This window comes from Octopus sinensis, linkage group LG1 (genome assembly GCF_006345805.1).
Source record: "Octopus sinensis linkage group LG1, ASM634580v1, whole genome shotgun sequence".
In the NCBI taxonomy this organism is placed as follows: domain Eukaryota; kingdom Metazoa; phylum Mollusca; class Cephalopoda; order Octopoda; family Octopodidae; genus Octopus; species Octopus sinensis.
The window spans coordinates 40,414,521-40,429,520 of NC_042997.1; the positions used below are offsets into that span (position 1 = coordinate 40,414,521).

General features: G+C 34.1%; 1 protein-coding gene across 3 annotated transcripts in view; it reads left to right on the forward strand.

The window, feature by feature from the left end:
* LOC115212385 (protein-glutamine gamma-glutamyltransferase K) overlaps positions 1–15,000 on the forward strand; it is a 427,663-nt gene that overhangs the window by 101,165 nt on the left and 311,498 nt on the right. The window contains exon 2 of one of the 3 annotated variants that reach the window (XM_029781286.2): positions 10,593–10,962. The exons of 1 other annotated variant lie outside the window; for it this stretch is intronic. In XM_029781286.2, coding sequence (XP_029637146.1) covers positions 10,928–10,962 — 35 coding nt within the window. In that variant the 5' untranslated portion in view covers positions 10,593–10,927. Of the gene's footprint in view, positions 1–8,509; positions 8,645–10,592; positions 10,963–15,000 lie in introns of those variants that run through there. One more of the 3 variants, XM_029781278.2, reaches the window with a different exon arrangement.

Sequence of the window (15,000 nt, forward strand, 5' to 3'; positions counted from 1 at the left end):
AAGCATATTCATGACACATAAAAATGTGGGAGTCAGATGTTCTTAGAAGCATTAGTACACATGATGCATTCGAATGCAGGTCGGTGAAGATAGTCATATGAATATTTTAGAATAGGCTTTCCATGCTTTATGGCAAAGTATTTTTAAAAATCTTGCTGTAACATACAATAACACTTAATCAATATTCTAATTGACTTCTATTTAAAACTGAAATGTGATTTTGTCGGACTACTAACGATCAATGAAGAGACTAAAAAAAATCTCATGAATGCCTTTTAAAATTGTAAATTATTTTATCCCCATTGAAATTGTTTAGCTCTGTAAAACGCTTAAGTTAGCGTAATTTATTTGCCTGGGGTTATAAAATGCTGAAGATTTCAAAAAAGAATGAAATACTACCATAGTTGGCTACCAACGAATAGAAATTTAAGGAACTTTATAATGTGTACGAAAAATAAATACAAAAAGCGTATTCTCCGTACATCTTTACTTTTTGATTAAAAACTCAAACTTCCAACCCCGTCTTAATTTAACCGAGAAACAATTATCTCCACTATGATTAGCTGACTACCAGGTGCACAAAACGGGCAATACCACCGCTTTCATGAAAAACCTTCAAATACAGACAGTACCGAACGTACTCATAAAAGGAAAACAACATATGATCGGGAATGCATTCAGGAATAATAGGGATACAATATAGCAGTAGAGCACATAGTGTTTCCCCCCCCCGTCTCTCTCTCTGACTCTCTCTCTCTCATATACGCACATAGACACTCAAAAGCAAAGAAACAAAAAAGTCTGTTGACTTCACATTCACGTTGGCATTTACTTCTGACCCGAGAATAGAACTGAGAAAATGAAAGGAGTGGGGAAATTATGTCGAATGGGACGAAGTGTACGAATGAATTTAGTATCAAAATCGACTTTTGTTGAACTGGTACCCATAAAAGATGAAAGCAAGGCTAGAAGTGGATAGTGTTAGCAAGAATATTTATAACAAAGGAAAACAAAATGGGAGAGGGAGAGGGTTATAGCTTGAGGAGAAAAAAATTTAAAGAACCGAATTAGTAGGCTATAAATAACGAAAGATACAAAGAATGAAGGTTGGAAATATTGGGAATAATGGCGCAGCGTATTAAGATATCACACGAAACATATTGCGTATTACTCTAAAATATACGTTTTATACATATGCATGAATTACGACTTGAGTTTTATCAAAATTTATTCAAATTTCTATCATCTTTACAGGAGATATGAGTTTGAATCCCACTGGCGACCTTTTGACTTTTTCTATCCAGAGGGATTTACACGCTTTTATTTGTATCTCATCTACTTCGAGATCCAACGTTCCAAAACAGTATTATTACATTTTAAACTGAAGTTTATACATTCTTATGGTGTCAACAACATACAAATCTTTGCTGGTAAAGTTTCTAAAATAGATAGAAAAAAATTTGAGGATTGCTTTGCTCCAGTAGTACAACGACTGTGAAGATTACAGATGTAAGTCCAAGTCCCGCGTGAAGCTGGGGTGGTGATGATCCCTGCTGTACTCTTTCACCACAACTTTCTCTTACTCTTTCATCCTGTTTCTGTTGTACCTGTATTTCAAAGGGCCAGCCTTGTCACACTTTGTGTCATGCTTATTCTCCCCTGAGAACTACGTTATGGGTACACGTGTCTGTAGAGTGCTCAGCCACTTGCACGTTAATAAATGAGCTGTGATGTCACTGGTGCCAAGCTGTATTAGCCTTTGCCTTTCCTTTGGATAATATTGGTGGCGTGGAGAAGAGAGGCCAGTATGCATGGGCAACTGCTGATCTTCCATAAACAACCTTGCCCAGATTTGTGCCTCGGAGGGTTACTTTCTAGGTGCAATCACATGGTCATTCATGACCGAAGGGGGTCACTATATATATATATATATATATATATATATATATATATAACGGGAAGGTTTACGAAAATAAACAAAAGACGAAGGCAGGTGGAGTACAGACAGACAATTGTATTAGTATGGCGCTCAGGAATAGAAATAAAACAAGTCTTTTACGTTTCGAGCCTACGCTTTTCAACAGAAAGATACACAGAAAAGAAACAAGGAGAGAAAAATGCGTGCAGGAGCTAACGATTCAACATATATATATATATATATATATATATATATATATATATATATACAGATATATATATATATATATATATATATATGTACAGATATATGTGTGTATATGCTTACGTGTGTACTCACATACACACATGAAAGTGGCGTTAGGCTTAGTTCGGCTTCGCACGCTTTCCCACGAGTCGTAGAAGACAATGAAAATATTGTTACAACTGATGAAAATCATTTAAAGCCAGACTTAAAATTGTTAAACATTGAACTTCTATTTGCGTCACTAGCTTATTTCACGTATGCTGCATCTGGGTATTGATTTTGGTTTCCTGTTTTGTAAGCAATAAAACTCCTATGGTTAATATTCTAGATTTTGTTTAATGGTATACCCCATGGAATGGCAGTGTTATCAACTAATATTTTCCTATCTAGTTTTGTGTCGTATTTTGTTTCATGCGTTATAATGACTCTTTTTATTCTTTCAAAAATTAAATGCTCGGTCAACTGATGAGAAAATGTCGTTTTTATGTTTCCGATATAACCGTCTGAGTATTGAAGCTTAAAACTTGCATGTCTATACTGAGACTTGCATATCACATTGGTTGTTTGAAATATGTTTTGTTCCTCGAAGGTTTGTAGTTTGATGTTAATAAGTTAGATTTAAAAAAGAAAATAATTCGTGTGAGTATTCTTACTATATTCTAAATTCATTGTTGTTAGTTGTGACAGACGTCGTATGCTGTTCCGTTTATGCTTTTTAATTACTTATTTACCATTCAGCTAAGGTTTCTTAAGTTCTTGGAACATACTTCATGTGTGTAAATTATGTGTGTAGATTGTGAGCTTTTACTGAATGATGCATCTGCCTCACCTTAGTGGGAGCAATTGCTCTTGTATTATTCTACAGCTGGGCTACCAACATGTTCAACTGTCTGACGTTAACTGATGGATGTTAAACTCCTACGATTTCTTCATTAAATCTTTTTTACATCTATGTATATATACTACTTTTGAATATTTTCGTGGTTGGATGGCCGAAGAAGGTGGTCTAGATTTATGAAAGTGTACTGTTATTCTCGCATGCAATTATTGTTTGTTTGATCCAATAAATATGTCAGCTAATTAGGAATTTAATTTGCAAATATCATTCGTTACTAATCATAGTGGTCGACAGTTGTCTGGTGACACACTCTTTTCCGATGGGACAAAGGCCAAAGTCTTCACGCTTCGTGATTTTATTCTCTCAAGAGGTAAAGGGTTTGAATCAAACAATTACGCTATGTCTCAGCGTGAAGATACATAACTAGTGTGAAACCAAATAGTACGCAAGTAATTTTGATTCAACGACCCGCTTCTGCAATTACTTACCGATAGATACATACGTACACACACGTATTTATACATACATAGACAGATTTGTTGGATAGAAATATGTCTGAATATGTATGTATGTACGTATATATATATATATATATATATATATATATATATTATATATATATATTATATATATATATATAATTGGGTAGATGAATGAATTATCTTATTATGGATAATTCGGTTAACCGATACCTGGGTAGCAAATTCACGTCAGAAAAACACGGTTGAAGCTACATGCCTAGGGCAGAGATCACGTGCTATCATGTGGGAATTTGTGTGTTTTTTTAAATACAAATAAATGAAAGAATGGAGTTGAACGACGAATTAACAAAATTCCTTTATTTTCGACATATGTTTCGCTATGGGCTCCGTGTGGGCAGTCATCTAAAGGTTTTTGTGCATCTTGATGCTGACATAAGTTCCTTGTTTTTCCTGATGAGAAGGCGGCATAATGCACCCCTTATTCCTTCGAAATTAGGAATATGCAGCCTTCGAAACATATGTCGAAAATAAAGGAATTTTGTTAATTCGTCGTTCAACTCCATTCTTTCATTTATATATATATACACCGTTGGCGATTTGTTTTCCTCTGTCTTCCCTTCTACAATGTTTCCGACGAAGAGCTCCGCTCGAAACGTTAAACCCTCCTTCTTTCCTTCTTTCTTGAGCGTCCAATAATACTATATTTGTTCCACGTCCTCGCGTTGTTGTGTTTCTTTGTGCTTTCTTGTTTGGATTAACTAAATATATATATATATATATAATATATATAATATATATATATATATATATATATATATATATATATATATATATACACGCACGCACATTGTGAGAGGCTATTGTCAATAATTAACAGAAGGAACAACAATGAGGCGTGGGAAAATCATCGTCAGCCATCGTCACCTATACGATAACGACATATATAAAACGGTTTTGGGCTTTTTGCCACTGCAAAACGTCAGCTTGAGTGAACTCAATCGGTAATATTATGTTCCATAACGCCAGTGATGACTTACTACTTTTCGTTTCCAGCCAAGTTGATGCAAAATATATGCCATACAAAGTACAAGAAGGCGGTGCTCCAAGCACTGAAATTCTGAATAAAATATGCGCAAAAAACCTCCGAAAAAACCTGCATACTATGCGAAGAACATAACGCTGATAAATCTCTGTTTGCAGTACCTAAAACTTTAATCTATATCACAAACTAAAAATGAAAGTTCAGTACATGCTCAAGATCACACACACACACACACACACGTGTGTGTGTATATATATATATATATATATACACACATATATTATTCAAAGAAATTCCAACTCTTTTTTATGTTTTATTTATATTCTTTATAATATTAATGTAGAATATAGAATATATAGTATAAATAGTATATATAGTAAAATGAAATGAAGTATTGATTGACTTATTGAATAGATGAAATATTGAATATCAAATATTAAGGGACTAGTATACTTTCTTACATTAAAGCGCGCGTGTGTTTGTGTGTGTATCCAGTGTCGTCATTTATCCAACAAAATTTATCAACATTTTATGTCATTCATTTCCCGAGCACTTCTTTGAGTGCAAGCATAGCTCATCATTCAACCATTCTTGTGAAGTTACCATAGCTTCCTGAATCCAAAGCAGGACAATCCTAAAAAGTGCATCAACTATGTTATGACTCTTCAAGCAACTGCTATTGATCCTATCATTCCGTCGTACATGCAATATTTTATACGTTTCCATGCATCTCAGTGATTCTTAACCTGGAGAGTAGCATCCCCTTATAAGGATATTGAGAGCTCACTCAAAAGCAGCATATATCAAGGACAGGTATTTAAAAGTGCTGTGATCCTTCTTAGAAATAAAATATTTAATGGTGCAATACTCATATTTTAATAACATTTCGAAATATATATATAAAAAGAAGAAATAAATCTTTGTCGAGATAAGAGTACAAATAAGATATTATGTTACCAATGAAAAGAAGTGTCTTTAGTCTACGGAAATATCTAAAAGCGGATACAAGCAGGCATTTGTTTGCTCTATAATAAAATACGAATCATAAACAACAATATAAATTTAGCTATTGTGTCATTCATAATACTGTTTAAATGATTTTTTATTTTTATTTTGCAAAGCATGAGAAGGGAAATTCGTATACAATGAAAGAGACGAATGAAGTACAGATTGGGACCACCAATCTACATTGACAGGCTATTCAGATATTGATTTTATCTTCTGTTTTTTTTTCTTTTTTTAAAATTATTTTTAACTAGTAGTATCGCCCGGCGTTGCTCTGCTTTGTAAGGGAAATAACTATATAAGCATTTTTAGAGAGTTATAGCCAAAAAATAGCAAAAAAAAATGCATTAAAAATGGAAAAAAATGATGGTAAATTCTTTTTTTAAATCGTTGACTCATCGTAACATTTTTAGAGAGTTACTTCCCTTATATAATAGCGAAAAATGCATTAAAATGGAAAATAATGATGGTAAATTACTTTTAAAATCGTAGACTCATCGTAGACGCGCGCTAATACCCAGAAGGGCTCGATATGAATCACGACTATAAGATACCCGGTTTTGGTTAAACTGCACCGCAAAATGTGGGAGTAGTTAGGAATCTAAATCATAGGAGACAGACACACAACTTGACTTTTATATATAAAGATAATAGATATGGCACAACATTGATGAAAGAAAACTATGATCCTACTATTGGATACGCAGCACCGATAGATACAGTCAATTGCAGCTGTCATACACATATAGTAGTATATTGTATGTATGTATGTATGTTTGAGTGTATATACACATACCTGTACATAAAAGAAAACATTTACAGTTCACTTACACATCTTACACATCTTTTAAATAAGTAGTTAAGTAGTTAAGCGTCTTACATATACGCAACGGGCCAAGAGTACCGTCTCTCACAGACACACACGCAACCAAATGCACTCGTAAGCAAACAAACACGCCCATACAACATCCACGGCGTATGCACACACGAAACCCAGTTATGGTTCACTGTATTGATCTATGCACTCTAAAGTCGATGTCTAGCTGTCTTTTCGTACGCCTTCGTTTGCGCAAAACAACCGACTTGTACTCATCCAGCGTAAAAGGTTATTCAGGTATTTCTTGTATTTAGGATTTTACGTAGCACTGTAAAAATACTGAAACAATATATATATATATATATATATATATATATATATTATATATATATATATATATATATATATATATATATATATATGTATATATATGTATATATATATATGTATATATATATATGTATATATATACATATATAATATATATATATATGTATATATATATATGTATATATATATGTATATATATATATATAGATATATGTGTGTGTGTGTGTGTGTGTGTATATATATGTATAATATATATATAATATATATATATAAAGAGAGAAGAAAAACAAGGAAGAAAGAAAGAAGAAAGGAAAAACAAAAATCGAATACTTTCGACAGACTAAGTACGTATGGACTAAACAGAACGTGCCGAAAAGAACGTGCTGCGATATTTCATACATACATACATACATACATACATACATACATACATACATACATACATGCATGCATACATACATACATACATACATACATACATACATACATACATACATACATGCATGCATGCATGCATGCATGCATGCATTCATACATACATACATACATACATGCATACGATGCTTACATACATACATGTATGTGTGTGTGTGAATATATATACATACGTATATAAACATATGTATATATACATATATATATATATATACATATAAATATATGGATATATATACATACACACATACATATACAAACTAATATATATATAACATACATATATATATGTGTATATATATATATATGTGTGTGTGTGTGTGTATATGCATTAAATACGGATACCGATATACACACATATCTATACATGCATATATACGTACACACACACACATATATATGCATGTGTGTGTGTGTGTTTGTAAATGTATCTATATTTAATTCATACATACACGTATACATACATACAAACATATATATATATATAATATATATATATATATATATATATGTTTGTATGTATGTATGCATAAATGCATGCATGCATGTATGTATGCAATTTCATGTTATGTTTGCATTGGGATTAATCTCCGCGTAAATATCTGTTTATCCGTACACGTGCCAGTGAAATAAATCTCCCAAGAATTCTATGAGCAAGGAGAATGTTTAAAATGTTTTATTTTTTGTTTAAATCTAAAGGAATTTTTGATGATGTACTTCCCCACTGCAACGCCCCATCTTCTGCCGTCTCCTCTTATTACCATTACTATCATCATCATCATCATCATCATCAAAACCACAGCCGCCCATCATCAACATCATCATTGCCATCATCATCATCATCATCATCAGTAGTATCAGCAGCTGCAGTGGCAGTACAGCAACAGCAAACATCGTCCCCGTTATCATCATGACCACCACCGCCACCATGACCATCACCATCCACTATTTACAACACCTAACCGAAATGAAGACGACGATACCCGCCGCTCCTAATCTACCCACCCACCCATCACCATTATCAGTATCACCTCTCCCCCCCCCGCCGCACACACATTGCCTCTACCATCAATCCTACCGTCAATTACACCATCACTGCCACCGCTACCACCACCACCACCACAGCCTCCACCGCCACCCCTCTTTCATCTTAACCCCCTACCTTGACTATTTCGATACCCAACTTTTAGCACTTCCTATATATCCACCCTCATCATAATAATAGCCGCTGTTGTTACACTGTTCTCATTCGTCGTTACTCTCTGCTTATATAATCAATAAATTATTTATGCTCCTGCTGCTGGGACCCAGGTTAATCCTAATCGAACGGACCTTTTCATTTCCTTACGTATAATGTACCAAGGATCACATTATCCGACGTGTCCTGACAGTATGATGTGATTCGATCAAACATTTGACTGCTACTTCTAGCCGGCCGATCGACCAACCGGATGCGCCCCAAAGCAAAAAACTACACAGTTTGAAGAAATCGCAATATTGGGCCACTTCGTTGCTTTTCTTTTTCATCATCGTATGTTTATTTTATTGTATTTTGAAAGATTTTTAATGATTTTTGTTTCTTGTTACGATTTGTCTGTTTATTTATTTTGTTGGGTTTTTTTTTTGTAGGTATAATTAATGTATACATTCCGGCTCTTACCGTTTTGAGTTCAAACGACACCAAAGTCGACCCTGTGTCTTTCATGTTTTCGGGGGGTTCGACGAAATAAGTAGGAGTTCGGGGGTACCATTCGATGTTATCGACTAACTCCTTCCCACAAATATTTCCACCCTTGTATTTATTGTAAAAATCATTTTTAATGTTTACGATTCGTTGCTATATAACTACCGGTGCTGTTTAAGTCACCAGTTCAGCCCCGGTCGAGTAGACATATAATCAAAGACAACATTCTAGCCGTGACCATTCCATCTTTTATTTATTCGTATATTTAAAACTACAACATCCAGTATGTATTTTTCTTCTTTTTAAATCAACGATAAAGGGAATAACGAATTAAAGGAATTTAGCTACTATTACTAATAAATCGTGCGAAATGTCGCCATAGTCGCCGTTGTTATATGTCATCGTCACTGTTATTGTTAGCGTCGTTGCTGTTATTATTGCAATCAGTGACAGTGTGAACAGAAGCTATGTTTCACCTACTGTAACAATAGAGGTTTATTTACTGTTATACAAGTAGCCGGCTTTTGCATGGTTGGCTGGCTGGTCGGCTGGCACTGGATATTTGAGGAACTTTCTTCTGTTTCTCAGTCGTTTCTTTTATTTTGTCTGTCACTTTTTGTGTCCCTGTCCCTCTCTCTCTCTCTCTCTCTCTCTCTCTCTCTCTCTCTCTCTCTCCTTCTCTCTCTCTGTTTCAGCTTTTCTCTCTCTCTCTCTCACACTGTCTCTCTCTCTTTCACTTGTTCTTATTTTCTTTATTCGTCATCTTCTCGCTTATTTTCTGTTTTGCTTTCTCATCTGTTTTGAAAAAGTTGTTCAATATTCTCGTAAATAGAACGCAGATACACATACATACATACATACATACAGACATACATACCTAAATACATACATACATACATATATACATAGAAACATACACACATATAATACATACATACATAAATACCTACATAAATACATACATACGTACATACATACATACATACACACATATATACATACAAACATACATAGATACATACATACATACACACACACATTCATGCATACATATATACAGAGAAATATATATATATAAACAAACGTACATGCGTGTATACAAACACAAATATACATATGCGTACATAAGTACAAACGTACATGAATACGCAAATGCATGCATTCATGCGTATATAATAAAAAGATAAACATTTACACACACACACACACACACACACACGCATATATATATATATATATATATATATATATATATACCCAGACGCACATATATATATACCCAGACACACACACATACACACACACACACATATATGTATATATATATATATATATACACAGACGCATATATGTACTTACATATAGACACAAAATACGCAGTCACATATAAACACATACGTAAGTACGCGCGGAACACGGAGGCACACGTCGATATGCATACGCGTGCATACACATTCACACGCATACAAAGCACGTGCAACAACCCCCACCTCACCACCATTCCCACACGCACGCACACATGCACGCACGCACACGCACGCACACATGCACGCCTATGCATGTGCTCGAATGTTGCCGCACGTAACTCTACGCTTAATATTTGTAAACTACATTAGTTCCGGATCTCGCTGTGGAGACGGGCATATGTTGCGTTGGTAGTGTTGGCGGTGGTAGTGCTGGTGGTGGATTTAACTTTGCTGTTGTTACCTTTGTTGTTGTTCACCTTGTTGTTGTTGTTGTCGTTGTTGTTACTCTGTGGTGTTTGCGTCGGTATAGGTGTCGCCGCCGGCTGAAGGTGTGTGTGTTTGTTGTGTGTGTGTGTGTGTTTGTTGGTGTGATTAATCGTGGAATCCTACCGCCAGTTCCAACACAACAACTAAGCTCTCTGCATAGGAAGGACTACACACACTGGTGATGGGAAAAGAACGAACGCGAGAAACAATTATATGAAGCCATAGAAATAAGCAAAACAAACAAACAAACACGCAAACACGTACGCTCGTGCACACACACACACACACACACACACACACACACACATACACACACACACACACACACACACACACACACATACAGACACACACACAACTATTCAGAGCATAGAAAAACTTCCATAGAAAGATCGGGATGGCGAGTAAACCAGTAAAATCATTATCCAGAAGGTAAGCAAACTAAATGTATTTCATTATATCGCTATTTACTTCTGGGTGAATAATAATAATAATAATAATAATAATAATAATAATAATAATAATAATGATAATAATAATAATAATAATAATAATAATGATAATAATGATAATAATAATAATAATAATAATAATGATAATAATAATAATAATAATAATAATAATAATAATAATAATGATAATAATAATAATAATAATAATGACAATAATAATAATAATAATGATGATAATAATAATAATAATAATAATAATAATAATAATGATAATAATAATAATAATAATAATGATAATAATAATAATAATAATAATAATGACAATAATAATAATGATAATAATAATAATGATAATAATAATAATAATAATAATAATGATAATAATGACAATAATAATAATGATAATAATAATGATAATAATTATAATTATATAATATCAACAACAACAACAACAACAACAATAATAATAATAATAATAATAATAATAATAATGATATTAATAATGATAATAATAATAATGATAATAATAATAATAATTATAATTATATAATAATAACATCATCAACAACAACAACAACAACAACAACAATAATAATAATAATAATGTTTGTTACAATCACTTGGGTGTCTCGGCAAGTGGTTGTAACAAACATTCAGATTAAAAGTAAATAACAATAGCAGCTGCAACAACAACAACAACAATAATAGCTATAATGATAATAATAATAATGATGATAATGGTTTAAAATTTTGACACGAGGCCAGGGATATCCGGGGATGCTCTAGGTCGATTTCCTTGGTCCTTGTGTTCAACTTACTTTCTCCAAACAATAAAAAGAATTCAATCTCAGCAGAATTTGAAATTAATAATAATAATAATAAATCGGAATATTGCTGCCCCGGCTCTTTTGTGTTTGAGTTCAAACCCATCATCTTCTGGGACTGAATTTTCTTTTCTTTTTTTTTTCTTTCGGGATCGATAAAATACCTGCAGCAGTCTAAATGGTGTTTGATTGGCGGAATCGATAGAGTTTCGGCCAACATAAGTTGCTGTGTTTGTTCCGGCCTCGTTTGTTCTGAGTTCGCCTGCGACGATACCAATGCCATATTGTGTTTCACTATATCGATTCCGCCAATCAAACCCCATTTAAGGCGGCGTGCTGGCAGAACCGTTAGCACGCCGGGCGAAATGCGTAGCCGTATTTCGTCTGCCGTTACGTTCTGAGTTCAAACTCCGCCGAGGTCGACTTTGCCTTTCATCCTTTCGGGGTCGATAAATTACGTACCAATTAAGCACTGGGGTCGATGTAATCGTCTTAATCCGTTTATCTGTCCTTGTTTATCCCCTTTATGTTTAGCCCCTTGTGGGTAATAAAGAAACATATATTGTGTTTCACTGCGCTTTGGTTTAACTTTGTACAATATCAGTGGTACAACATCAGGGGTAGAGTGGGGATAGAGGGTGGACTTTATTTACACCCTGAAGCTCTTTTCAGGTGTATCTTTATAGTCAGCTGTGTCCGCTGAGGGCCGTAGGTATTTGTTCTGCACTCCTCATTTCTATCCCCACTGTCATTTTCCTTTCCGTATTATACAGATATGTACATACATACATACACACATACATACATAGATACATACATACATACATACATACATACATACATACATACATACATACATACATACATATACACACATATATACATACACAAATACATAATACATATCTACAAATACATACACACATACAAATATATATTACGGATGTTAAACTCATAATCTATCTATTATCTATCTATCTATCTATCTATCTATCTATCTATCTATCTATCTATCTGTCTGTCTGTCTGTCTGTCTGTCTGTCTATCTATCTATCTATCTATCTGTCTGTCTGTCTGTCTGTCAGCCTGTCTGTCTGTCTATCTATCTATCTATCTATCTATCCATCCATCAATCCATCCATCTATCTATCCTCTGTCTATCTATATATCTATGTATCTATCTATCTATCTATCTATCTATCTATCTATCTATCTATCTATCTATCTATCTATCTATCTATCTATCTATCTATCTATAATAGAAACTCATACACACACGTTTGTATATGTGTGGTATGGGATTGTTTGAGCGTGTATATTTGTGTGGCTATGCATGTCTTGTGGTGAATGCCTGTGTGTGTGTGTGTGCGTGTGTGTGTGGGGGGGGTGTATGCGTTGATATGTAGGTACATGTGCAGGATTAAGAATAATACCGTCCTGAGTTTGATCTCACTGCTCGGCACTCGGGAAACAAGTGCTTTCTACCACAAACGTTTCGTTAGCGAATCTGAACAAGTAAACACCCTTCTTTAAGTGGACTACATCAGTTATTGAAAGATCCAGCATGTCACAGTCTACACCATATTGCGATATTATGTTAATAGTTAAAGTGCAAACGGAATACACATCCACTTAGACTATGATGCAGACTATAAGCATGTAGTGCTGTCGTAAAACCCATCTTCATCACGTACACCTCTCTATATATAAATATACAAAATATATAAATATATATATATATATATATATATATATATATATATATAGATAGATAGATAGATAGATAGATAGATATATTACTCTTTTACTTGTTTCAGTCATTTGACTGCGGCCATGCTGGAGCACCGCTTTTAGTCGAGGAGATCGACCCCAGGACTTATTCTTTGTAAGCCCAGTACTTATTCTATCGGTCTCTTATGCCGAACCGCTAAGTGACGGGGACGTAAACACACCAGCATCGGTTGTCAAGCAATGCTAGGGGGAAAAACACATACACACAAACACATACACACATACACATACATATATATATATATATATATATATATACATATATACGACAGGCTTCTTTCAGTTTCCGTCTTCCAAATCCACTCACAAGGCTTTGGTCGGCCCGGGGCTATAGCAGAAGACACTTGCCCAAGATGCCACGCAGTGGGACTGAACCCGGAACCATGTGGCTGGTTAGCAAGCTACTTACCACACAGCCACTCGCATTGTATGTATGTATGTATACAAAATAATATAAAATAATATATATTATAATGTATATAGAAACGCATGTGTGCATGCGTGTGCGTGTTTATGTGTATGTGTGTGGGTGTTTATAAAGTCTATAAAATAACAGAAATGACTGCAAGTCACGAAACTCTTCTCACGGTTATTAGTGAGTGAAAAATGATGTGATTTAGCCATGGGCATGTATAGACAGATTCTCGATAGCAGTGACAAGAACGTAGTGGTTGAACCACATCAAGAAATCGACATGGAAGAAGATGATTTGTAAAGTTGAAGTTGGCAGATGACCAAGAAAGATGGAAGGAAGAGGTCGGATGTATAAATATGCATGTACGGCCCTCGGCGGCCACTGATTTTGATTGCTTTACACTTACATACATGCACCACGCACACACGCACACGCATACTCACACAAACATACACACACATGCACAAACACACACACTCACCTATATACATACATATATATATATATATATATATATATATATATTTGTATCTATATATGTATAGCAACATAAGTTCTTTTCCTTTTTCATGCTTGTAGGAGATTAAAGTAATGAAACTGAAAATGCGTTTGAAGTCTTTAAGAAGATTTATTTGCATTAAACTTAACTGGTTTCACAATTTCATGGTTTTCAAAAGTTGTATAAGATAGAATGACGTAGTTATACTGTAACTAGCGAGACTACGTTATGACTCCACACCTCCTCTCCATCATAAATTTAAATTTAAAAGAGTATGAAAACAGACACATCATCACAGACCGAATGTGTGAGTATTTTATGGCTGTTTTCAGCCTTTCAAACACGAAAGTTTAAAAACATTTTAACAATATTTTTAATATAATAAATTATTTTTCACTCAAGAAAATCATGTTTCAAATATTGTGATTGTACCTGGAAACTTTTCTAAAATCTTTTGAAAATATTTATGTATTTACGTATGTCTGTGTT